The following is a 27,600-nucleotide window of genomic DNA, read 5'->3' on the forward strand; positions in this document are numbered from 1 at the left end:
GCTTAGATAACTTGATTTTTATTCATTTAGGAAATAGTATATAATATTGCCTGTCCAGCTGCAGATGCTTGTTTTTTGAGAAAACAAGTATAGAATGGAGTTCCCTAGGGAAGGTGAGTTATGCTGAAGTAAAGCAGGGAATAGAGTTATGGCATCATCATTATGGTCTGCCATGATGTTCCAAAATAAGGGGCATGTTATTTAATATAAAATAAGGAAATGACACCCAGTGACAACTCTTAACTCCATCTTCCTGTACCATAAACTTGGGCTACAGGTTCTAAACCTAGTTAACTGATTAAACAAGCCATAAGAAGCTAAGCTTTTTTTCCTGTTAACATCCAACATAGCAAACATATTGTTGAATAATACTAATACTAAAAGGCACAGAGAGTCTTGATGGAATGATACACTACCATAATGCATTACAATTTACTAATCAGTTGATCGACATTGTTCTTCAGACATATCCACATCATTTTCTCCCAATAAGCGGGCTTCATTATGCTGTTTCATTGTTCTTGCAAATAGGCCCTGCGTCTCCCCCTTTCACTGTTTGACACTTTGTAAGTTTTCCTTTTTTGCCCAGGGAAATAATTTCTTCAAAATATCCCCAGAGAGAATCTCTCTTACGCCCAGAAGCCATGACAGTTCTTCTGTGGCAAAAATGTGGGAGAATATAGGAACTGGAAGTTGTCTCTACTATAGTGTCCCTTTTTTCTGTCCAGTCCTCTCCCTTTCTACTCTGCCTCCAGCTGTCCTTTTCTATATTGTCTCTGTCCTTGTGTGGCCCAACTCCACCACCACATAAGCTCAGAAAAACAACGATCCCTTTCCCATCCAGCCCGTGTCTTTGCAGATGTAACTTTAGTCGGAGAAACAGAAACAAAGTCCTGAACTTCCAAGAAGCAGGAGTTTGTAGTTAGGCTGGGCAGAGCCATTTTCATGAGATAAAAAACTGAAATGAATGCCCATGTTTGATTGGTAGATTACTCTGTGTACGAGTGTGACAGAGCCATTAATTCATTTTAATGAGACTAAGTGTAGGTTTAGCACATTTGTAATAAGATAGAATTGAATGAAGGAGAAATTTACTATTTTATTAATTTTTTAAAAATCACTGATTTTTTTATCCACCCTGCTCCTCACCAGTCTTCCGATAACTGACTACTACATGCAACAAAGCTGATACTTAACAGACTTTCCTAGAGACTTTAAGTTAACAAAGAGACTAGTTTGACCCCTGTAGCAAGTCTTTTTTTCTTTGCAGAAATCCCATCCTAAAAATGTAAAGTCACAGGCTTTGAGGGGACCCCAAAGACGACATCTAGACTAGTGGTTCCCAAACATTTTCCCCCATGGATCACTTGAAAATAGCTGGTGATCTTGGTGGACCACTTAATGATTTTTTTTTGTCTGTTGAAGCAATTGTGTTTGCACTGTGAAAGGTGCTGTTTGCTTTTTCATTGTATTTTTATTGCTCCTTTTATTTCCTATCTTGTATTTTATTGTATTACAATTGGCATTCCATAGAATAAAATAAAAGATCACCTGGATGAAGCTTGTGGACCACTAGTAGTCCACATACCACAGTTTGGGAACCCCTGATGTCAACTAACCCCACAAACTATTTACATGGAAGAAATGAACAACAAAAAACATTTTTCCAACATCACATGTGTGGGCTCAGCATTCAAAAGAGCTATTTGGCAATTAACATCTGGAGGAATTATTTGAACAACAAAGCCCAGGCCCAGTACCTATGTGATTGGCAGAAGCAGCTTGCCCGGTGGGGGAGAAGGGAGACAGTGCGACAATCAGACTGTGCATGTGCAGTGGCAGGAATGTTGGATTAGCTCCACTGATATGCCCACATAGCCCCTACCTTGTGGCTACTTGACCCCACTTCCTCCTGGTAAGCAGTAACAATGCTGCTGATGGGAAGCTAGCAGTGTGGCTCTACCCCACCAGGCAAGCCATTTCTGGTGACTTGGGTTAAAACACATGATGTTGCCTTATATAAGCCAGACCGTTAGTCCATCTAGCTCAGTACTGTCTACACTGATTGGCAGCATCTCGCCAAGGTTTCAGACATGGGGCATTTCCAGCCTACCTTGAAATACTGGAAAAACAAGGGAAAATAGCAGGGGTAGACAACGTGGCATCCTCCAGATGCAGTTGGACTACATCTCCCATCTGCTCCAGTCAACATGGTCAGGGATGATGGAAGATGGAGTCCCAACAACATCTGAAGGGGACCACATTGCCTGCCCCTGTATGTATCAGCCTCCCCAGCGTTAGCGCATGTTGCTAAAATCAGTAGCCTGTAATGCGAGTGTAAAAAGAGTGCACATTAGGTATGATTCTTCAGACAATGGGCATCCTGTGTGTGTGTGTTTTTGTGTACATACAGACAGACACAAGGGGGGTATCCAGTGATAGTCCTACTGAGAGTAAACCCAGAGTAATGTTAGTAGACATGACTAACTTAGGTTCACTGATTTCAGTGGGTCTACTGTAAGTAGGACATAATGTAATTCAACCTTGTATATATTGTATAAACACATACACCTGATTGCTTATTTGCCACCCCTGTGTTCTGTTTTTCCTTTTTTGTGTATAACCACATTATTATTATTGTTCTGCGTGGTTTACAAAGTAACACACAAGTATCTTGCACAAAAATCTCAATGCAATAAAAGTTAAAATCCAGTAAAAAACTAAAGCAATATAGAGGCTCTGGCCTCTGGGATCACCGAAGGGGCATCCCAAAGGAGTGCATCCCTCTGGCTGCCATTGTCCATTGGCAGTATACTCAGTGGCCTGCCATCCGAAGCTTCTAAGTGTCCTTTGCAGCAAGTGCTGCTCTGAGATCCAGTGCAAAATTGGTTCTGGGAAGAAGCTGTTCCTGGGGTCCCTTAGGGGTTCCTCGACAGCAAGATTTGCTTTGCTGCAGTGGATGGGATGAAGAGACACATACTGCAGAAGGGGCCACGTAAAAGCACATTGATAAGCCTTGTCTCCTGCTGTCCTTCCTGCCTGAAGTAGTATTAAGGTGTTAGTTCTTTTTATTCTCAAGTATCACGTCACCTGGATGAAAAAGAAAGTAGAGAAGGAAGACTTAATTATTCCAGCTATATTTAACGAAGGACCCATCACTGAAGAGGTTTGTTTGTTTTTTAAAATATTTATAGACAGCAGTTTTCATAAAAATATAGCAAGGCAGTATAGAACATACAAAATTACAGTAACTTTGATCAAAATAACAGTAAAAGCATAAAAAAAGAAAGCTGGTTTGGGGAGGAGGAATCCATGGGTTGTATTCAACAAAGTCCTAGTCAGAGTAGACCTGCTGAAATTAATGAACCTAAGTCAGTCATGTCTATTAACTTCAATGGGTCTGTTCTGAGTAGGGCTAGCATTGAGTATTATGCCATGTTTCAATGGCCTGTCTGAATAACATGATCAACATCTGAAGGAAGGTAGGGATGGTTCCTTCTGATTCCTTGGGAGGGTGTTCCACAGGGCAATGTTTAGGGGAGGCTGTAAGTCCAGGCGAGGGACTTGTGCTCCTCCAGCTGTTATTGGACCCCAACTTCTATCCACCCCAGCCAGTGTGGCCAATGGCCAAGGATGACGGGAGTTGTCATTCAATAACGCCTGCCACAGCTTCCCCATCCTTGTTGCGGGGCTTTTATTAGAAAGAAGGTGTTTTACCTTTTTTTTTTTTTTTTTTTGCATTACAGTGAAACTTCTATGTACTGTAATCCTATTCTCACTAGGGGCAGTTACAGTATCCAAAAAGGTACAAGTTGTAACATTGGTATCAATGTAACTTTTTTCCTATTGCAATCTCTCTCTTTCTCTCTGCGCGTGCATGTGGGCTCAGCCTGTATATATGAGTACATTTTGCAGCTGGGGCGGGAAGGGTTATACCTCTCCTCCCTGTACACTGAGATCCTGATGAAAATTGCTCTCCCACCCTTATTCACAATAAAAAAAAAAGACCAGCAGTGGTTCTAGCTGTGTATTTTACATCACATATAGTTAGGCCCTCAAATGCAGTGGAACTTAATAAAAATATCTCTACGTGTAAATTCAAACTTTTTGCCACCACTCTTTAATTCTGGATGCCTGTGGAATCCTTGCAGCACAACCATTGCTCACTAAGGTCCAAGAAGATCTTAAATCTTCCCCAAGTAAACTACCATGGTTTTGGCAGATCTCTTAGCTTGACATTGGTTTTCTGATTTGCCAATTATGGACTGGAAACATCTGTATGCCAGGTCATAATATTTGTCTAGCTCAGAGCTTGGAAAAGTTACTTTTTTGAACTACAACTCCCATCAGCCCCAGCCAGCATGGCCACTGGATTGGGCTGATGGGAGTTGTAGTTCAAAAAAGTAACTTTTCAAAGCTTTGGTCTAGCTAGCACAGTATTTGTCTACTGTGATGGACACGAGGTCTGCAAGCTCTTGGGCAGAGAGAGGCCTTTCCCATTGCTTACTGCTAATCCCTCTTTTCAACTGGAAATGCTGGAGTTGCACCTGGGACTCCGTGCATGCAAAGCACATGCTCTGCCACCGAGCGATGGCCCCTCTCCTAAGTCCGGCAGCATTACCTTTACTTGGACGGAAGCCTTGCAGTCCTTCTGGCACTTCCCTAAGTATCCGGATCTTGTGGAGCTGCTCGTAGACCTTATTCTCTATGTCTTCTGCCTGGAAAAGTGAAACAACAACCATCAGACTTATTTTGTACAGAAATGGGCCCAGGTTTTTCCTCTTCTGGTGCCAGCTCTCATTCCTGTGATGCACGGTAGGGAAACTTTTCCAGCCTGAGGGCCACATTCCCTCACCGGCAACCTTCTGGAGGCCTCATGCCAGTAGTGGGTGAGGCTACAGATGTGACTCCAGTAGGCTACATAGTCCAGCCACAAAAAATATAGCCATGGGGATGTGAATTACCACAGAAGGCGAGGGCAAGGGTATCTGCGCCTTGTTCCTTGCTGCCACTCCTCTCATGGATGGGTTCCTCGTTGCTCATCTGCTATGCCCACTGGCCTGTGTGTGTTGTTGTTTAACACCAGATTGGTACACAATAAGACCACTCTCATCCATGATTTGATTGTGGATGAGGGTGCCGATTTGTTGTGCATTACTGAGACCTGGGTGGGTGAGCTGGGAGGAGTTGATCTGACCCAGCTTTGCCCACCTGGATACTCGGTGCAACACCAGTACAAGCTACAGGGATGGGGGGGAGGAGTTGCTGTGGTCTACAGAACTTCCATTTCTGTCACCAGGAAACCACTCTGACTTGGAGCTGGCTGTGAGGGCCTGCACCTGGTGTCGGGCCAAGGAAACAGTAAACTAGGGTTGCTGAGGGTGTACTGTCCACCCTGCTGCCTGGCAGCTTCTCGGACTGAGCTGGTGGAGGCTGTCTCAGCTGTGGTGTTGGAGGAGCCCAGAACAATAGTCCTGGGTGATTTCAATGTCCATGCTGAGGCTGCCTCTAGAGTTCCAGCTCGGGACTTCATGGCCTCCATTATGACCATGGGGCTGTCTCAAGTTGTTACTAGCCCAACACATAGGCAGGGCACACCCTCAACTTGGTTTTTGCTCCAGATGGAGGAAGGGGTGGCCTGGAGATAGGCGGGTGGATGTCACCCCATTGTCATCGTCAGACCACTTCCTGGTGAAGTTCAGACTTATGGCTCTGATCCTTCTCTGCAGGAGTGATGGACAGATTAAGATGGTCCTCCCCCGGAAATTAATGGAATCCACTGGATTCCTGAATGCTCTGGGGGAGTTCTCAGTAGATAGAGCAGGTGACACTGTTGAAGCCCTTGTCACTCTATGGAACAGTGAGGCGCATCAGGCTCTTGACACGGTTGCCCCCGAGCGAAGGGCAATGAAACAGGCCAGATGACAGCTAGAGAGCAAGTGGCGAAACGTGCTGTGAGGCTGATCGGGCATGAGTAAAACATAACTGCCTACTGTGTGGCTGAGGGCAGTGAAGAAGGCCCACTTCTCTGCCTCCCATCGCATCCTCAAGGAGCCGTCCAGTGGAGCTTCTCCATATTGTCAGGGGTCTGTTGACATCAACTCCAGGAAATGGGAGTTTTAGACCCTTTGGAGGCCCACTGTGAATTGTTTGCAAGGCACTTCGAGGGTAAAGTTTCTCGCTTCCATAGCAGTCTTGATGCCCCATCCACATCTCCTGTAGTCTGCAATGAGGTGTCCAGTGCAACGTCTGCTGCAACTTCTTGGGAATGGTTTCAGTTGATGCGGCCTGATGACGTAGACAAGGTGCTTGCATTGATGCGATCAGCAACGTGTCCTCTCGACCCTTGCCCTTCTTGGCTTACTAAAGCTTGCCGAGTGGATCCAGGGTGTGGTCAATGCATCATTGTGGGAGGGAGTGGTTCCAGCCGCCTTGAAAGAGATGGTGATCTGACCATTCCTGAAAAAGCCCACCCTGGACCCATTGGTTTGTGACAACTACTGACTGGTCGCAAATACCCCCTTTTTAAGGAAGGTGATTGAGAGGGTTGTGTTGCATCAATTGCAAGTACTCTTGGATGAAACAGATTCCCTTGACCCATCCCAGTCTGGGTCCAGGCCTGGTTATGGGACTGAATTGGCCTTGGTTGCCCTGATGGATAACCTTTATCGGGGGAAGGACAGGAGTGCAACCCTGTTATTTTTACTTGATCTCTCAGCAGCTTTTGATACCATTGACCATGGTATCCTTCTGGGCCGACTTGGTGAGATGGGTATTGGAGGCACTGTTTTACAATGGTTCCGATCCTATCTCCAGGGTCGTTCTCAGAGAATAGCATTGGGTGACGGTCTTTTGGCCCCCTGGCAGTTATGCTGTGGGGTGCCACAGGGTACCATCTTGTCCCACATGCTGTTTAACATCTATATTAAGCCCTTGGGAGTGGTCCTTAGGAGATTTGGAGTGAGGTGTCAGCAATATGCTGACGATACCGAGCTCTGTTTCTCCGTACCATCTGAATCAGGAGAGACCGTGCAAGCCCTGGACCACTGCCTGGACTTGGTGGTGGGCTGGATGAGGGCCAGTAAACTGAGTCTGAATCCTAGCAAGATGGAGGCACTGTGTGTTGGTGGTTTCCGAGTTCAAATAATTGGTCAGTTGCCTGCTTTGGATGGGGTCGTACTCCCTCTGAAAGAGCAGGTTCGTAGTCTGGGGGTGCTCCTGTATCCATCTTTGTCACTAGAGGCCCAGGTGACCTCAGTGGCTAGGAGTGCCTTTTACCAGCTTCAGCTGGTAAGACAGCTGCAGCCATTTCTGGACCGGGATAGCCTGACCACTGTTGTCCACACACTGGTTACCTCTAGGATTACTGCAATGCGTTCTATGTGGGGCTGCCCTTGAGTTTGGTCTGGAAGTTGCAGCTGGTGCAAAATGCAGCGGCGAGACTGCTCACTGGGGCAGGGTATCACCAACATGTCACCCTGCTGCTGAAAGAATTGCACTGGCTGCCCATTTGCTACGGGGCCAAGTTCAAGGTTCTAGTTTTGGTGTATAAAACCCTATACAGCTTGGGACCAGGATACCTGAAAAACTGTCTTATCCCTTACATACCCACTCGATCACTGCGCTCTGCAGGTGAGGGTCTCCTGCAGATACCATCTTATCAGGAGGTTTGTTCTGCACAATATAGGAAACAGACCTTTAGTGTGGTGGCACCTACCCTGTGGAATTCCCTCCCTTAAATATTAGACAGAATCATAGAATCATAGAGTTGGAAGGGGCCTTGTAGGCCATCGAGTCCAACCCCCTGCTCACAGCAGGAAATCCACAGCTAGAGCATCTCCCGCAGATAGCTGTCCAGCCTCTGCTTGAAGACATCCAGTGAAGGGGATCCCACCACCTCCCTAGGCAGTCAGTTCCATTGCCGAACTGCCCTTACTGTCAAGAAGTTCCTTCTAATGTCCAATCTGAATCTACACTCCTGCAACTTAAAACCATTAGACCTAGTCCTACCCTCTGGGGCAGCAGAGAACAAATCTGTACCCTCCTCTATGTGACAGCCCTTCAGGTACTTAAAGAGTGTAATCATGTCACCCCTCAGCCTTCTCTTCACCAGACTGAACATGCCAAGTTCCTTCAACCTTTCCTCATAAGACTTGTTCTCCATACCGGCTATCATCCTCGTCGCCCTCTTCTGAACCCGCTCTAACTTGTCTATATCTTTCTTAAAATGAGGTGCCCAGAACTGAACGCAGTATTCCAGATGAGGCCTGACTAATGCAGAATATAGTGGGACTATTACTTCCCTCGACCTGGAAACTATAGCTCTGTTTATGCAGCCCAAAACCGTGTTTGCCTTTTTTGCCGCAGCATCACACTGCTGGGTCATGTTCAACTTGCTTCTTGGGCTCCTATTTTCTTTAGTCTATCTAGCCACGGGATCCTACCCAACATTTCCCTGAGCTTGCTAAAATTGGCTTTCCTGAAATCCAAGGTCCATATTTGACTATATTTTTCTTTGGCTCCCCAGAATCATGAATTCCAGCATTACGTGGTCACTTTCCCCCAAGGTACCGACCGCTTTAATTCCCGTGACCAATTCGTCCCTGTTAGTTAAGATCAGGTCCAGGATTGCCGATCCCCTTGTTCCTTCTTCTACTTTTTGAAAGAGGAAATTATCAGCAAGGCCCATCAGGAATTTGTTGGAGGCTTTGTGCTTCGCAGAGTTTGTCTCCCAGCAGATATCCGGGTAGTTGAAGTCCCCCATCACTACTACTTCTTGCCTCCTTGAGATTTCAGAGATTTGTCTGAGAAAGGCCTCATCTACCACCTCTTCTTGGCCAGGGGGGTCTGTAGTAGACACGTACTACCATGTCGGTTTTATTTGTTTCTCCATTTATTTTTACCCAAATGGTCTCTATCGGACCACTTTGTTCACTCTCTTGGATTTCCATAGAGGTGTATTTGTCTTTGACGTATAACGCTACTCCCCCTCCTTTTCTGTTGCTTCTATTCTTTCTGTAGAGTTTATATCCTTGAATGGCTATATTCCAATCATGGGAGTCATCCCACGAAGTCTCTGTTATCCCTATGAGGTCATATTTGCCTTGATGCACTAAGACTTCAAGCTCCTCTTGCTTGTTTCCCAAGCTCCGCGCGTTGGTATATAGACACCAGAAGTCTCTTTTGTCCTGATTGGATTCCTCCGTTAATATACCGTGAGCTTTGCCATGCATCCCTTTCTTTCTCCCAGTGTCTCGTGTACCCTTCAAATCCTTGCATTTACAACCCGCTGTCTTTGGATCAGTCTTTAAGCTATCATCTCCATCCCCCAGAGACTTTAGTTTAAAGCCCTCTTGATGAGTTTTGCCATACTTCTGCCAAAGAGATTCTTCCCAGTCCTCATGAGGTGCAGCCCATCTCTTGCCAACAGTCCCCCCTCCAAGAAGTTTAGACCATGGTCCCAGAATCCAAACCTCTCCCGTCGACACCATCTGCGTAACCAGTCGTTGACCTGCAGTATCTTCCTTTCCTTTTGTAGTCCTCTATCCTTCACGGGAAGAATTGAGGAGAAGACCACCTGCGCCCCAAAATCCTTGACCTTCCTACCCAGAGCCTCATAGTCTGAGGTGATCTGTTCCACGGGGTTTCTGGCTGTGTCGTTTGTGCCCACATGGATGAGGAGAAAGGGGTACCTATCTTGGTTCCCAATGAGCCTCGGCAGGTTGTCAGTGACGTCCCAGATGTGTGCCCCAGGGAGACAACAGACTTCCCGATTCATTTTGTCTGGCTGGCATACCGGTGCCTCTACCCCCCTGAGCAACGAGTCTCCAACCACCAGCACCTTCCTCTTTTTGCCGCGAGCGGTGGTTGCATCAGCTTACTTCTTCTGGGGTGTGGAGTCTTCCTTTGCAGCCAGGGGCTCTTGATGCAGGTGAGTTTGTTGAGGCTCTTCAGAGGTGCTGTCTGCCGAGAGACGCTGAAAGCGATTTGTTAGTTGCAGCAGTTCTGAATCCCTCCTGTTTTTCCTTGCCCTTACAGTGTCAGTCCTCCATGGGGATTTGTTGCTGTTGCAGTCCTCTTCTTCCTTGTCGCTTTCCTCCTGTACTTTGTGTTGTTCTCTTAATTCCTCTTGTGTTCTATTGAGGAAGTCCTCATCTTCTCTGATAAGTTGCAGGGTGTGGATGCGTTGCTGCAGCCCCCTGACCTTTTCTTCTAGGAGCGCCACCAATCTGCACTTGCTGCAAGTGTAATCGCGGATGGTTTCCGTCAAGAAGATTAACATAGCGCACACCTTGCAGGTGACAAGAACTGATTGATCCCCCTCCATTTTCTGTTTGTTGTTTACTATGTTGTCAGTGGCAGTCTTGTTGTTCCTGTTGTCAGTGCCAGGAATTAGTTGAACGGATTGTAGTTTGTGAGTGTGTCTGTGTGTTCAATTCGCGCGCCATTAGGCACCATCTCTGTTATCTTTTTGGCACCTATTGAAGACTTTCCTCTTTCAACAAGCCTTTTAAGTTGAGACCTATCCCAGTTTGCATCTGTGTTGGAATTGCTTTTTAATATGTTCTTAAACCTTCTTTTTAAAAATGTTTTGAAAGTTTTTTTTCAGTAATGTTTTTGAAGATGTTTTGTTTTAATGTGTTTTAAAGTTTGTTTTTATGATGTTTTAGTGTTTTTGGTGCTTTTGTTTGCTGCCCTGGGCTCCTGCTGGGAGGAAGGGTGGGATATAAATATAAATATAATAATACTAATAGTAATAATAACAGTAATAATAATAATAATAATTTAAAAATGTAGGAGTTTCTACATTTGCCTCTTGCTAGCCTAGATGGAGAGATGGACTACTACAGTTTAAGGAGACATTCCAGTCAGGCAAAAGAACTGGAGGAGGGTGTGGAGAAGGGCTAGTAAGGAATCTGGCCTGGGGAGAGAGGGTGTGGCCTGGGGAGGGTCCTGAGGGCCAGCTAGGGAGATCTGGAGGACCACATTTGGCCCCTGGGCTCAAGGTTCCTGACCCTTGCTGCTATGCACAAGAGGGGAACCTTTTCAGCCGAAGGGCCAGGAGTGGTGGTAGGGCCAACCCCAGAAGGCGATGGAACCAAAGCCATGTACCTGCCCCATTCACAGTCATTGAACCCTCCTCTTTCCTAATTTCTCTTCCCCCTGCCCTCTCTTGTTCTATCTACTCTTCTCTTTTCCCTCCCCACACACAGCGTATAGACTTTTTAAAAAAAACTATTTGCAGGAACTGAACCTTTTTTCAAAGGCTAATTCCCAGGTGGGTGAATGGAGGGCCAAGGAGGGGAGGCTATGGGCCGGAGGCTCCTCCCCCCTGCTATAATGATACATATACAGCCTCCAGATATTTACCGGCTGTCCATTTTGGTGTCTCCCCTCCCCCCCGCATCTTGCATGTTTATCTGGTTAAAAACACTTGTTTGTTTCAGTGTTCTTTTGGTTACATTTTATACCATTTTTTAAAACCCACTAGTAACATTTTGTAGATGAGTTATGTCTCCTCAGGGCCCTTTTTAGAGGTAGGGGCTGGAACTTTAAAATATCTGTAATGTGACAATTTCAACTTCCCTGCCAGGCCTCTCCATCCTTTGGGAGTGATTCTGATGCCTAACGAATGCCTTGTGATGATGATAAAAATAGCCCCTGCTGCTTGCAAGTCCAACCTGGTAGCTCACCTTATCTCCCATTATCTCATTTGCCTTCCCCAGGAGGGAATATACTAGGAGGATCCCAGCCTGACTTATCCTCATCTGGGGACTGAAGATGGACAGCAAAGACGTTTGCAGAAAGGTTCTCTTCTGGTCTTCTGTGAAGATCTTTCTGAACAGCTAAAATCAACAAGCGGCATTGTTATTAAGAAAGTACGGCAGATGTTTCATTTTTAAAAAAAGCACTAGAATAGAACAAGTGGGGATCTGCAACAAAAAGTTACAGTGCATCCTGTTCCCAGTCCCTAATAGGAGTACTTCTGCTGTGGGCTACAACCAATGTGGAACAGAAGCCTTATAGCACTGGTTGGGCTTGAGCAAGGAAGAACGTTTCAGAAGAGGAAAGAAATACCCTTTTTCTTTCTTACCATCCCCCTTGAGATCTTCCCCCACTCTTCTATTTAGGTCTAAAGGGCTTTGGTTCAGGGCTGGCTGCTAGCTTCAGATGTGAGCACTTTATTGCTCTGTCGCTCTGAACTGGGTAGGTTTCGGAAGAGTGGGAAAGGGAAAAGATGTCCTATTTCTATTTCTTCCCTCTTGAAATCTCCCTTCACCCAGTCTGAGGCTACTATTGGCTCTTAGGGACTCAAGCAGGTCAGTTCCCTTCCCCCTTTTCCTTTGCTTCCCCCAACTGACACCCTCAATATTCTGTGGCCCCTGGATACCACTGAGCATGCGCAGTCCAAATCAAGTTTTATCCCTCTCTTTCCTTTTCAGTTTATGAATGAATATGTTGCCATATATCTAGGGAGACCCTCAAGTATGCAGAAACTACTGCCTTGTCCACAGTGGCTCCATTTTCCTGCCAAACCACCAAGGGCCACAAAGGTTGCTGTCAAAAGGAATGATGTTGCTGTCAGACAGGTCCATCTTTACTGCTACTGATACCACAGATACTTTGCAGCTTGCAATCCCTTCTGTGCCAACCTAATCTTGGAACAGCCCAAGGCATCTCCATTGGGTATAATCTTGTCATGTATCCATATTTAATGCCACCTCAGAAGCATATTCTTACCTCACCCACCCTGCAGGAATCCATGTAAGCCAGCATCTTCTTGTCTTCTGATTTTGGGCACCACAGTTCTCCAGCTTCACTCATGCTCAGCCCTGACAGGAAGATAGCAGAAGTTTATCTTTGTTTCTTTCTACACAATGGGTCTCTCTGACATTATAGCCTGGGATTTTTCCATCCCCTTTGGATGGTAGCTGCTCTTTTTGCAAGGATCTGTGAGGTATCCTAGGATTTCCTTCCAAGGGGATCTGTTCTGATATCTCTTTTCTGGCAAAGGTCTGAAGCAACACTTGAGAAATAAAGATCTGGATTATCAGAAGCTATGTCAAATATTATGTGGCCTTTTACCCAACTCTTATGTTTATGGATGGAGTGGGGCCTGTGGAAGAAGAGGAAGTCAGCATCATGAAGTGCCACACTGAGCAGGCCGCTGATTTTTTGCTAGTAGAAGATTTTTTTTGTGGAGGAATGTACAGGAAAGAAGTGAGGTCATTTCTGAGTTCAAATCCCTGTGGGATGCTTTCTCTACTGAGACCCACACAAGTTAAGAAAAAACAGAAAATGGGTACCTTGCAGCATAGGAGGGGAGATTGGGTCAGTGCTACAGAGCTGAACTGGAAAGCCTGGAAAGAGTTTTAAAGATGCAAGGAGAAGAACATTAATTGCTCTAACTTAAGTGCAAGTGGGTGGGAGAAGAGGCAAGGCCTAGGGTCAGAAACAGACCTTACCATTTAAGCAGAGTGAGGAGGCCACCCAGGCAGCTGATTATGGGTGTCATGAATAGGCAGCAAATTGTTATTTATTTCTTTTATTACTCCGTTTTTACTCCCAGGGTCAGCCACGGTCATGCTTCAGATGCATCTCCAACCCTCTTTGAAACTTCTGTACACAGATACACCCTTACTGGAAATGTTCTAAAGGGATGTGATTTTTTTGATACTGTATATTGATTTTCATGACACTGAATATGAGCCATTTGGGGTAATATGTGCCTTCCCAACAAGGTGCTGCTGGTCTCATCTTTTTAAACAGACTTACCCATCTGATGAAGGAGCAGCTCATAAAGGCAATTGATGGTCAGCCTGGCCTGGCAACTCACATCTTCCAATGGATCTGTGATACAGATTCCAAACTGTGCCACATGGTGTCCCAAAGCAGGAAGCTCACCAGACTTCTACTGAGACAGAAAACAAGAGGGATCTCTACTAATATTTTGCTGCCAGCTTTTCCCATTGTTTCCACTACCCTGCAAATCTATGGGTAAGACCAAGGTTTATTCTAAGGTGCAGCTAGACACATTTTGTGCAGTGCAAAATAGGTTTTTGTGGAGTTGAGCATATGGGATTTAATAAGGAGCTAGGTGGTTTCTAAAAAAGAAGTAAATGAGAAAAGATAAAAAGAAATAGAAAATGAAGATAAATACTGGTTCCTTTCAAATCTTCATAAACATTTACTACTAGTCAGTACTTTTTCGGTAAAAAACAAGGTACAGGTACTCATATAGTGATAAAGTACTGTGGGTGTCAGCGCAAAATAGCAGGCATGGGTAGCAAAAAAAGAAGTTCAGGTATTCCGTACTGGTGAGTACTGTCACACACACACACACACACAAACCCTGCTAATAAAATATTAAGGGACAAATTACTTGACTAGTTTGGGGGCGGGTAGTGTGCTGGCTGCTTGTGCAGTAGGCAAAAAGCTTAGAATAAACCTTCAGTATGAAAGGCCCTCTGCAGGAGCATCAAATAATCTCCAGTTCAAGTTGGGGCCAATCCAAATTACAGAATCAGTGAATGGTTGGGTGTGTGTGTGTGTGGGGGAGAGAGAGAGAGAGAGAGAGACTCTCTGACTCTGGGTCTACTTCACCTAGAATCTCCTAATCCAGACCTCTGAACTGAGCCACCATATGGAAGTACTCACATCAAAATCTGACAGCCGAAGAGCATGGCGCAGCAAAGAAGTGCTGCAGTTAATGGCCCTGGATCTCTCTTGGGTATCACTGGAATGAATCCAGAAGTTGATGTGCTGTGGAAGGAAACAGCAGCTCAGTATCACCATAGCATCCGGGCTGATGCATACACACCAGTCTTGTGCTCCCACAAGAGTCTGTTCCTCTGAGCCCCATTTCTTGATCCTGAAAAATTCTAAATGGGATCTGCTTCTGTCAAGTTGATGCTTATCCATTATGCCCCTCAGGCCATGTTCTTATACTGTTGCATGATGGGTGATGCTGCTGACCCAAACGGTGCCTACAGTGATGACAACTAAATTTATTTAAGTTGTATTTAAATTAAAATTTGTTTTATTTGGTTACACCCAACTACGTTCTACTCAATAATTTTCCAGCTAGACTCTCCCTTGTATAAACTACAAGGTAAATTCCTGCTATTGTATAAATTGAAAGGTGAATTCCCACTATCCTCTCTTTCACCCACTCACTTCCAGTATAAATAGCAGATGGCTGGTAGTTGGATCCTCAGACAGCAAGCCTTTCAGCATTATTTCCATTGTGTCTGTAGATGATCTGTAGAGTGCCTGAAAGGAAAGAGAGATGCAGGCTTTTGGGCAGCGCAGGGGTGGGGAACCTGTGGCCTTCCAGATGATGATGGACTCCAACACCCATCATTCCCAACGAGCATGGTCAGGGATGATGGGAGCTGGAGTCCAACAACATCTGGAGGCCTACAGGTTAGCGCCCCCTAAGGTAGAGGCTGAATTACCCTGCCCGCTAACATAGCAAAATTACATATAAACTACAACTTCCAGAGCTGTGCCCATGTTAAGGCTGTTTCAGTGAAAACAACAGTCCTGTACCACCTTAAAAATGAACAAATTTATTGTGGCATAAGTTTTCATGGACTAGAATCCCACTTCATCAGATGTATGAAATGTTGTTCTCAGTTGGCATGTATATATGGAAGGCGATTGAGAGAAAGAGAGTGCATGAGAGAAAGAGCACAGTGGGATCAAATGTCATGAGATGCAAAAACAAAACAAAAATCTGCAACAGTACAATTCAAGTTTAAAAGTGTATGCAAATAGAAAGTAAGGTGGAACATGTGATGTAGCCAAAACAGCCTTCCCTGGCCTCTTCTTCCTGCCTTGTTTGGGGCACTTACATCTATTTCTGAAAAAGGGATTGTTTGTGCATCACAGGTCCAGAAAAGTATATCTGGTCCAGCACTTATTAGAAAGCTTAATCAGAATTTACCTGGCTATGAGGATTCCCTGAATCTGTTTCCATGTTGAAAATGCCATGAAGAGCTAACCGCAAGACACCAGACTCTAGCTGAGGATCAAGAGGGGGCTTCATTTTGCTGGTTGGACCAAGGGAAGAGCAACAAGTTACTATGCTGTGTGAGAGACAGGCTGTAGAACAGAGCGAAATGCAAAACTTGTTCTCCCTTAAAAAAACAAAACTCTTGCCATGGACTGTTTTTCTCCATGATTTCCCATGTGGGCCAACAGTCACTGTGCTGCGTTTTCTCTCTTTTCTGAATATACCGTGGGATGCTTCCTCCCATCTAGCAGGAAACCAAGAGAAGAGTGCTCCAGTTTACACATTGTGCACCACCTCAGCTGTTCATTGACGGGCTAATGGCTGGTCCAGTGTGTGTACATGATGTCCGAGTCCCGCATGGAACAGGATTCCTACTGAGCTGAAGCCTGACCCCGCCCCCCTCCTCGGATTCTCGATCTGAAGAAGTAACATTAAGAGCATCTTTTTCCTACTGGGGAATGAGCTGGGGCTGCTTCCACCCTTGACATTTACCAGGAACTGCCAATGCTTTGTTACAGGACCTCTGCACAATGCTGAGAACAAAACACTCCCCTCTCATGTTTTCCATGCTCAGCTTTCTTCTCTAGCTCAGAAAATCCAAACTTTTTTTTTTAAAAAAAAACCCTCAGTGGAATAGATGCACAATTTCTGATGGTCTGTCACACTACTATTCCAGCTAATTAGATTGATCTAATCATTTTCTCCTGTCTCTCCTCTCTAGGAATTAATTCTGCTGTGTTAATCCTTCCCTTTCCAAATAGCATCATTTTCTACCTCTCTCTCTCCCCCCAGGTGGAGAATCACGTCTAGGAGTGTAGTCATAGAAGGAGGGATTGTTTAACCCTTTGCCCACACACAGTGGTCCCAATGAAGATCAACACACACACACACTCAACATCTGGAGCTGGGAAAAAGGGGACTGCCCACTTGGCTACAGAGTGTTAGAAGTCTGGAAGGAGCATGGCTATTCCACTTCCAGCTTCAAGCAGAACTGCAGTGATTGGGAGTTGCTGAATTGTGGGTGGGTACTTCAAGATGGGTGGAGCTTAATTTGCAAACTGGTTGCTGAGATTCATAAACAGATTGCTGCCAACAGTTTTAACTTAAGAAATTTCCCCCAGAAACAGTAAATCCTGATTAAATTTGGGGGGGGGGATATGAGCTGATATCTTGATGCCAACAATGTCATGTGAATGCTAGGTAAGTCTTAGCATTCTCATCTAGGAACATATTCTCTGACGCTGTGAAATTTCCACTAAGATGGTTCCCTGGGGCTGTTCTCCGTAGTGAGAATTGCATACTGAGCATCTGTCTTCTTACTGAGGATGCCATAGACTGGAAGTGCCTGAAGTTGCCTCCACCTTCCTGCTGCCCCAAGATAAGTTGCTGGGGAGGAGCCATGGGCAGGGGAAGGAGGGTACTGCAGAGGGAGCTCACAGGATCAGGACATGAAGGGGCTTGCTTCCAAGTTTTCTGATGGGGGACTCAGGTTTGCAAGCCTGCTTGACTGAATGCTTAACACATCCCTAACCAGCATTAGAAATCAGCAGGATTTAGCTAGATCAGGAATATAAACTATAAGAGAAAAGTGTCAGGGGTTACTGCTAGACTTTGGAGTTGTAAAGAAGAATTTAGAGTAGCATACTGCTGAAAGAGGAAGGGAAGATGAAAGAAAGAGTTTGGGTGTAAGAACAGTCCGTCCTACTGCACCTTGAATTTAAAGACTGACATCCAAGAGAGATTGTAACATGACAAATATATATATATTAGCAAGAAAAGGCAAAGGAAAAAACTGAACTTCCTGTCTAAAACCCTGAAGAGCTGCTGCCAATCAGTGTAGACAGTGCTGAATTAGATGAACCAGTAATCTGACTCGGTGTAAGGCAGCTTCCTAGGTACCTATGTCATCAGTATAACAGTGATGGTGCAAACCAAAAGCAAGAAACAAGTCTAGAAGACCAGGGACATTGAGAGCCCTGAGGGACACGAGCTAAAAGAGAAGCAGTGAAGAGAAGCACTGACACTGCATACATTTAAAGCACATGGCTTCCCCCAAAGAATCCTGGGAACTGTAGTTTACCCCTCACAAAACTACGGTTCCCAGCACCCTTCACAAATCTGGTTCCCAGGACTTTGGCAGAAGCCATGTGCTTTAAATGTGTTCAGTGTGCTTTAAAGGTTTGGTGTGGATGTGCCCTTCACAGCAATGATTTCTGGACCTATTTGGCTTTCAAAACAAAGAGGGAATCGTGGAACTCTGCATAACATGTAGTTTGAGGGGCTATAATTTCTGGGCTTATTCCAGAAATGCCATGGGAGGTGACAAGTGCAATTGAAGAGAAATCCCCCGTCCCCAATGATATCAGGGCTGGGACCAGCATAGGTGTCATATTTATAGGTAAAATTGGTACCTGAGGTTGTAGACAGTGAGCATTGAGCAGGAGAGGACGAAGGATGGCACAGAGTGGACAGGCAGTGTTTCCATCACCATCTGGGAGGGATCGACACACACAATACAAAATATGAGAGTCACTGCTGCTTAACACCCTCTAGCTTGCCCCAGCCGCCTACCACGGTTTCTTCCCCGCTCCATTCCCATGTGCTTATCTTCTTTATCACCTCCGCACCTTCCCCCAAATCTCCTCAAACTGACATTACACATTCATGGTAACATTATTATTTTTCACAATAGCTTTAGCCATCCTGTTCTAATCTGGCTGCCCTTTTCTTCTCTCTGCCACATCCCCATGCCTCACCTCCTCAGCTTTTTCTTCTATCCTCCCTAATGTGGGAAAGTTAAGGCTTCTCCACACTGCCCTTTAGCCTCCATCTTCCCCACTGGATTTCAGTACTGTGCCTCACTCACCACAAGAACCTCTGTCAATTCATCTTTCGTGTATGGGAGATCCAGTGTGTCCTCCCCACATTTATGCGCCGTCACACAACACGTAGAAATGGCACGGAGGAAGCTAATGTTCTCATTGTTATTGTTCAGGAAGTCCTGCAAAATATTATTTTTTAAATTGACTACCACTACTATGTGGGAATGGCAACAAAAATGTTGCAGTGCTGAGTGCTGCTGTTCAGCACTCTGTCTACTCTGTTCCATTCCCCTTCTCCTATTCTCTGTTTCCCACACCCACAAATGTCAGTCAGCATTCAAATGTCGCCAGGTGACTACATTTTATGTAATGTTTGTTCCGAGTGGTTTAGCAGGCTCAGATGAAATTGTGGATTCGTATCTTGTTAAAAACAAAAGCTCCATTTCAATGTTTGTATACAGACATTTGCGCATATATTTATGAAATTGTTGCACATCATTTTATACAAAGAAAAGTCACCATTTTATCCTCTACGAGAGATGGCAATCTGAAACTGGCTCAAAAATCTGCACCCTCCTGAGAAAAGCATCACCTAGCCCTCCCTATCTGAAGTTTGGTGTCTGGAGAAAAAAGGAAATGGATTGCCTTCAAGTCAATTCTGACTTTTGGCGACCCTGTGAATAGGGTTTTAATGGTAAGCAGTATTCAGAGGTGGTTTACCATTGCCTTCCTCTGAGGCTGAGAGGCAGTGACTGGCCCAAGGTCACCCAGTGAGCTTCATGGCTATGTGGGGATTCAAGCCCTGGTCTCCCAGGTCATAGTCCAACACTCTAACCATTATGCCACACTGGCTTTCGGTGTCTGGAGAGGGGGGGCTTTTCTGACACCTCTGGAGTGGCCTCTCCAGAGAGGCCCAACTGATACCATCTGTGATGCCATTCTGGTGCTAGGCAAAGGCATTTTTATTTGCTCAGGCACTTCATTACATAATACAAACTGGATGAATTATGGTTTGATTCTGCTCTGCTGACTTTTTATGCTGTCTGTACCTTCTCTCCACTATTAGCACATTCCATGGCGTTAATGATGATGTCGATATCTATTATGTTGGTTCGATTTGAATGGAATGATGGCACAGTCTGGATTGTGGTGTCCAAGCTATCTGCTGATGAAACTGCAGGAAAGGACATGGCAGAAGTAGAGAGAAATTACCATCTCTGTGTTTCATCAGAAAAGGGTGCAGCTGCTTGTCCCTAAAGTCTTCTTAAATTCAGAAAGCCTGAGCTCCAGACATACTTTCATAACCCACCCAATTAGCCAAATCCTCTGACCTGTTGAAACCATTCCCTTAAAGCCCTCCTAGGCGCCTCCTTACCTGCAGTGCCAGATCCAATTGTATTTGTGCTCTCTGGGGTGATGCTAAGTATTGCTGAGTGCTGGATTGTTGTGGAATGGACATCGAGTCTATCCATTTTGCAGTGTGGCTCTGGTTCTTGCTTCTCCTCTAGAGGTTTATAGCTCTGGGGGCTGATTTTACAATTTCCGCAGCAGTCCCAGAGTGGTCTTATATTTTCCCCACCCCCTACGGAAATGTCCTTGTCTCCTCTGCAGAGACGAAACCCCCAACGTTTTGAAGGTGCTTTCTTCTGATCCTTTGATTTGGGGCCTATTGTCTGTGGACTATGGAAGGCCATGTGTTGCCTGGCCGTGGGAAGGGCCACCAAAGAAACTGCAGGATCTCCTTCAGGAGTACTGCTGCTGCTTTCCTCGTCTGTTGGACCAACATTGGCATTCCTACTTTGAATGAGGGCCCACAGTCTTTGCAGCCTAGAACAGACAGAACAGGGAGAAGTTGAGAAACAGGGCTTGCAATGCATTTGCGTTTTATAGAGCTACACTAAGCTTTGACATGAGAGCCAGCGTGGTGTAGCGGTTAAGGTGTTGGATTATGACCTGGGAGACCAGGGTTTGAATCCCCACACAGCCATGAAGCTCACTGGGTGACCTTGGGCCAGTCACTGCCTCTCAGCCTCAGAGGAATGGTAAACCCCCTCTGAATACCGCTTACCACAAAACCCTATTCACAGGGTTGCCATAAGGGGGTTGCCATAAGTCGGGATCGACTAGAAGGCAGTCTATCTCCTATTAAGCTTCAACAGTCTCAGAGTTCCAGGATTTATGTCAGGGATGGGGAACCTGTACCCCTCCAGATATTGTTGGATTTCAGTTCTCATCATCCCCAAGTAGGGGAAATGCTTTCTGGGGTTGATGGGTTTGGAGTCCAACAACAGGGTCTTACTTGGCTGAGCTACATGGCTTTCTGTAGCCTATTTGCATTTTTACACATAGGGCCATCTACAGAAAATGGAAATGGACTGCCTTCAAGTTGATTCTGACTTATGGCGACCCTATGAATAGGGTTTTCATGGGAAGCAGTATTCAGAGGGGGTTTACCATTGCCTTCCTCTGAGGCTGAGAGGCAGTGACTGGCCCAAGGTCACCAAGTGAGCTTCATAGCTATGTGGGGATTCGAACCCTGGTCTCCCAGGTCGTAGTCCAACACTCTAACCACTATGCCACACTGGCTCTGTACCTAACCTCAAAATCCACATTTCCCCTATCAGTTGGTAGTCTCGAGGTTCATACATGTCCTGTTTGTGCTCAGATTTATTTTTTAAAACCCAAATTTTCAGTCATCATGTGGGCATTTCATTTCTTTGGTCTATTTTGCTTTTGTATTTTGTCATGCCTCTAAGTCCAACCCTTTAAGATGATTGGTCCTTAAACGTCCTTTGCTTTTCACACATTTTTTGTGTTCTAGCACACCCCTGGAAGAGCGTGAACATGTATATCTGATTGTTTTGCATTGATGCACATGTGTGGGTTTGTCTTTATGTAGAAAAAAAGATCCAGAACTCGAGTAGAGAATTAAAGGGTTAGGGTCAGACAGATGAGGGAGGGTCTGCGAGAATGATTTTAGGAGGAGGGCTGAGAGCCTGCTCAGAAATCGGAGGAGCTGATGTTTTCCATCCTACTCTGACAATGGGCTGCAGAAAATAGTTACCTACAAAGAAAGGAAAGGAGGATATAGAAAGAAATTTAAATTGTTTTTAAATTTTTTGAAATTGTGTTTTTAAATTTTTTGTGTGTGTTTTAAAATGTGTATATTTGCTTTCAATGTTTTTAATTGCTGTAAACCGCCCAGAGAGCTTCGGCTATGGGGTGGTATATAAATGTAATAAATAAATAAATAAAGGTGTTTGCAGGCCAGAAGTTACTTTACCCTTTGTTAAAAGGTATCAAAACATAAACAGGAAATGGATGTGCAAAACAGTAAACCCCAAGTGCAAGCTAAATAAATGCCATTCCTAAGCCTTGAAAATCCACAAGTCATTTTATATCAAAATGTATGTTTGTATGAAAATGCAAAAATGTGCATTTGTAAATAATTGATTTTTCGACTGCATGCAAAATGCACAAGTAGTAACAACAAAAAGGGTTTTACACAAAAACCCTTCCGTGGGCTGTTATACAGAGCACAGTACATAGTACTTAGAAAAGCTGTTAATACAGTATAAACCTTTGTAGTGAAGAGGTGTATTCTGTGTTTTCAAGGAATAGTCAGTTTTCTGATGGTTGGCATAACACAGCAAAATAGCTTTTAAAAAGAAAAGTGATACTGTGTTTGACTAAATAATTGCTTTTATGTTTGATCACAAAATATTTTTTTTAAAAAAATGGGAAGACAATACAGCTACCGAAGCAAGAAGGAAGTGCCCAGGTTCAGCACCAGATAATGTACGAGCTGTAAGGGAGGAGGCGGCACAAAGAGAGGGTGGGACCTACCCCTGTGATCTGCCCATAATGCAAAAAAACAGGGCAAGACGTCCCCACTACAGATGTTTAAGTGGTTAATAATTGGGATAGCAATAAGTATTAGTTTATAGCAGGGTAGGGGAAATGAGGATTTAAGTATGAGAAAGTCCGAAATGATGGAAACGTCATATGGAGACCAGTGAATTAATGGAAACACGAGGGGCTTAGATCTCAGATTAAAAGGAGCTGTGGATGGGCCCTTGAATTTTCTTTTCTTGCATCTCATGATGGCATTTGACGCCACTGCTTATTCTCTCTCCCCATCCAAATGTACCTGTGCCAACTGAAGACAACTTTTTGTGCATCTGATGAAGTGGGACTCTAGTTGATGAAAGCTTATGTCATAACAAGTGTGTTAGTCTTTAAGGTGCAACAGGAGTCTGATGTTTTCACTGCAACAGACTTAACACAGGTACTCCTTTGGCAGCTGCAGTTTTTTTGTAATTTTGCATAGGGAACTTCAGCAAATGTAGCTTGCGTTACAAAGTATGCCTGCTGAACTTCTCAGAGTTAAGGCTGCAATCCAGCACACACTTACCTGGGAGTAAATGCCACTGAACCCACTGGAGCTTACATCTGAATAGACATGTATTGGATTGCAGCCTCAGTGGGCTTGCAAGCCCATGGGAGGGGCCCTGGTACTTACCACCACCTGCTGACTGTTAATACTATTACCCCTTAGTGATAATCTGCCAGAAAGCCTAATGTTTCTCAAAATTATGCATAAAAACACCAGCATTGGATCTCCAAGGATTTTGTCCCAAAAGACACCTCCCAGAATTAAACACGCAAGTCACTGAATCTACAAATAATCTGCTGAAATTCCCCATGCTACACAGCTGTTAAAGGAGCAGGAGCCCCATCATTTTTTGCATCGGGCCACCCTAGTTCCATAATTGGGATGCCACCACCAAGATCCTCTTCTCTCTGGCAGCCACCTGCCTCACCTTATGATATGACTGATTTGGACTGAGTTAACCTTTTTAATGAAGAAAATGTATAACAGCAATTCTACAACCATAACATTGAGATCTTCAAATGAAAAAAAGGCTAGGTATACTATTCAGTTAATTCTTGATAAAATTTAATACTTGAATAGCCAGGTGACCAAGGACCTTTCAGTTGTTGTTTAAATTTATATCTTGACCTTCTTCCCAAAAGAGCAGCAAACAGACATGATAAAACAACTAAAAATACTTCCAGTACAGATGCAGACTGGGTAAGATCTCTACTTCAAAGGCTTGTTGTTATAACATTGCATCTGAAGGAAGTATAAGAGATTGCATCACAGTGGCATAGTCGGCATGGCGATTCATACCTTACGTACATCTAGATTAGACTACTGTAATGTATTGTGTATGGGGCAGCCTTTGAAGAAGTGTTTGGGAACTGTAATTGGTTCAAAATGTGGCCCTTACGATACGTTTCATTGGGGCAGGCTGCACAGAGCACCTAGCACCAGTTTTGCAAGAATTTGATTGGATCCTAGTTATTTCCAAGGCCCAGCTTAAAGTGCTGGCAGTGCTGAACTTTAAAGGGAACAGGAAGAGTGGGAGAGGCTCTATGATAAGTAGAACAGAGAGGAGACCGGCTTCAGTGCTTCTGAGCGTGTACAGGGAAAGGGGACATGATGTGTGTGGTACTCACACAGATCTACCTTCCGAAAGAGGGGAATGGCCAGGGGGGCAGGAGGAATGGCAGGGGGGCTGACAATGCTCCCCCCCACACCATTTGCTGCCTGAAGCAATTGCTTCACTCTGCCTAGTGGTAGGATCAGTCCTGATGGATAGCAAAGGAACTAGAATGCAGGAGCCATGAAGAAATCCTACTTACATCTCCAGATATAGAAAGTGGAGGTTTTCTTCTGTCTCATTCACTCTCTTCAGGAAGTGTTGCCAGGAGGCTTCTTTGTCACTTAGGCAAGGTCTAGAAAAGAAAAGCATAAAGGGAGACAAAACAGTTTGCCACCGTCCAAATCAGGAACAAAAGCAGACACACACCCGGTCATCCTGCATCTGATCTGAAACGGAACATAATTTCTTACTAAAGTGACAAGTCAGCCCACAGCATCCACATGTTGTGAGCAGAAGGATAATTGGACATTGTCTCAATTACCCTGGGAACCTATACTTCCCCTTATTCTCCACTGCAAGCAGCTCCTCCGGCTTTTTGTTAGGAACAGAAATAGGAGGTTGGCTTTGGGAGGATTGAGTATCAGGTGGTGATAAATCCTTCTATACACTTTGTAGAGTCTTCCAGACATGCAACATCTCAATGTCTTGTCCTATTAGTACACAATAGTGTTGCCCTAAAAATATCACAGTTATGGGAAATGGCAACAAAATGGGAGAGAAGAGCATCAGGCACCTACACTCCTAAAAAGACCTCTGGCTGACAGGTGAGCCAGCAAGGGCAGATGTCACAGTGGATGACGTGTCAGTTACCTTAGCAACCTGGGCTTTGTTTTTCTTAATATCCCCTTGGCCTTTTATCACTTTTCATTAATTAAGCCTTTTATGTATTACATGTGTATGTACTTTCTATTCAGGCATGACTTTGTACATGCAACTATTCTGCATGTCACCTGCTGGGATTCTTTTCCCCATCTTAATTTGTGCAAGAGGTCTTATTACCTGTCATTTCTGGCAATGTACATAGGGATTTGAAACAACTCAAAGGCAGCCACAACACTACTTATCAGTGACATGGCTTCTTGTTACTGGGATAGACAGAAAATGACCCCTCACTTGTGGGCCTCACCTAGGCATGGTGGAGTCACAGGAAAAACAGATTTGTGAATCATGGGTGCACATACACATTACTGCCGCTATTACTGTTACTTTTGTGCTTTTGTTACCAGCCTCTTTAGTAAAAGAGGTATTATGAATATACTTAGCACTTCAGCCTTTCTTTTTACCCTCATCTGCACTATGCATTTAAAGCAATATCATACCAGTCATGACTTCCCCCAAAGAATCCAGGGAATGGTAGTTTGTTAAGGGCGCTGAGAGTTGTTAGATCACTGTTCTCCACACAGAGCTACAATTTCTAGAGTTCCTTGGGAAGAAGGATTATTATTGCAATCTGAGAGTTGCTGCCCTGTGAGAGAAAGGTCTCCTAACAATGCTCACCACCCTTAACAAACGTCATGCCTTCACAACTTGTGGTCCTTGAGCAGCCTCCTCTTTTTACAGGCCAAGGCAGGCAGCAAAGCTCCCACTCCACTGCAATATATGTGTTGGCGTTTCAGGGCTCCAAAATTTTGCAAGTCTGCCTTGTTGATGGTGCTGACTCCGAGCATTGCCCAGTTGGCAGTGACCCATGACAGGGCATTTTCAGTGGTGGCTCCCTGTTTGTGGAATGCCCTCCCTAGCAAGGTGCATCTGTCCCTATCCTTCACTGTTGACTTTCAGGAGGAATTTGAAATCATTCCTGTTAACCCAGACATTTGATGGCTCAGGGAACTGTTGCTGGCAACCCGAAGATCACTGATGAAAGAATGTCTTTAACTGCATTTTAGAATATTTGAAACTGTGTTTTAGAATATTTTAAATTGGAATTCTTTTTTTTAATGTTTTTAACTGTTTTAAGGGCGCTTTTCTTCTTTTTAAATTGTTGTGTTTATGTTTGCTGCTCTGGGCTCCTAAATTCAAATAATAATAATAATAATAATAATAATAATAATAATAATAATAATAAAATGTATACTTTTCTGTCTGGCATTGCAAAATGGAATTCAGCAGCATAGGCAAGCAAAAACATTTCCTATGCTTGTGTAACTGAGGGGGGGCACTTCCTGCTCTTACCAGAAAGAGCATGGGATTAGAGCCTTCAACCCTATGGTCACAAACATACACAAAGTGTCTGGCATAAACCATTGGGCCACAGCTTCTGGGCTTTTGATGATATTCTGGCCTTCTGAACAGCAGGGCCAGCCCAATACATTTTGCTGCCTGAGGCCAAAGGACAAAATAGTGCCCTCACATTCCACCTATTAAATCTAACTAGCAACAGAATCTTACTTCAGCATTGGGATGGGATGCTGCCCTCCACCACTCTTGGGGGCAGCAGGCTAGCTTAGGGGACAAGGGGGACTTCTGGCTGCTCTGCTCTCAGCATCTGTTGCCTGAGATGGCTTCTTCACTCTGCCTAATAGTAGGGCCAGCCTCGCAGGACTGGCAAACATGCAAAAAACAAAACAATGACAGTCATTTCCTTTAAAACAGATATCCTATGTTTTGCACATTAGGGTAAAAAGGAGGTTCAGGCCTTAATATCCTTCCTTATGCAGAGGATTGTATAAAAAGGATTTGAAGATAACGTACCAACATTATTATTTTGATTGATTTACAAAATTTGTAGACTGCTTTCTTTGTGCCAAAAGTCCCCAAAGTGGTTTAAAATCATATCCATACAAACCAAGCAATACATAGAGATAAAACAACCTGATAATGTCGGCATATCAAGCAGCTGACAAAGTCACAAGCACAGGGGATGGTAATAGATAAAGGAAGTGATTTGAATGGGAAAGTGCATTGCAATATTATTGGGCTTTTCTCACTGATCTCTACAGAGTGCAAGCCCAAAGTGCTGATCCCCAAGGCTGGGAGTTAACAATAATAACATACTTTATTATCTGTACTAGAACGGTGATATCTCATTTTGGTTGCTCTGAAGAAAACTGAACCGCAGGATGATCTTGTAACTGCTTTCCATTTACAAAACACTGTTGCCACCAGATACAAGGATTAAGCAAAACATACGGAATTTCTAACATTAATGTAACCAATTCTCTTCCTGCCCCCTGCTGAGCAAATGCAATATCTGTGATAAATACACACTTCAAGACACAAAATGAACATCAGTAATAGGAACACAACTATG

General features: G+C 44.4%; 1 protein-coding gene across 1 annotated transcript in view; it reads right to left on the reverse strand.

Moving 5' to 3' along the window:
• Positions 1–2,296: 2,296 nt before the first annotated feature.
• Positions 2,297–27,600, reverse strand: part of LOC133387522 (maestro heat-like repeat-containing protein family member 7) — a 30,980-nt gene continuing 5,676 nt past the window's right edge. Inside the window, exons 2-14 of the mRNA XM_061632466.1 lie at positions 24,550–24,642; positions 20,216–20,667; positions 19,890–20,014; positions 18,885–19,019; positions 18,430–18,509; positions 15,950–16,055; positions 15,178–15,273; positions 14,659–14,763; positions 13,777–13,912; positions 12,742–12,833; positions 11,694–11,846; positions 4,622–4,718; positions 2,297–3,090 (exon numbers count right to left, since the gene is read on the reverse strand). Coding sequence (XP_061488450.1) covers positions 3,059–3,090; positions 4,622–4,718; positions 11,694–11,846; positions 12,742–12,833; positions 13,777–13,912; positions 14,659–14,763; positions 15,178–15,273; positions 15,950–16,055; positions 18,430–18,509; positions 18,885–19,019; positions 19,890–20,014; positions 20,216–20,667; positions 24,550–24,551 — 1,611 coding nt within the window. The 5' untranslated portion in view covers positions 24,552–24,642 and the 3' untranslated portion in view covers positions 2,297–3,058. The remainder of the gene's footprint in view (positions 3,091–4,621; positions 4,719–11,693; positions 11,847–12,741; positions 12,834–13,776; positions 13,913–14,658; positions 14,764–15,177; positions 15,274–15,949; positions 16,056–18,429; positions 18,510–18,884; positions 19,020–19,889; positions 20,015–20,215; positions 20,668–24,549; positions 24,643–27,600) is intronic.

This window comes from Rhineura floridana, chromosome 1, assembly GCF_030035675.1.
Source record: "Rhineura floridana isolate rRhiFlo1 chromosome 1, rRhiFlo1.hap2, whole genome shotgun sequence".
In the NCBI taxonomy this organism is placed as follows: Eukaryota; Metazoa; Chordata; class Lepidosauria; order Squamata; family Rhineuridae; genus Rhineura; species Rhineura floridana.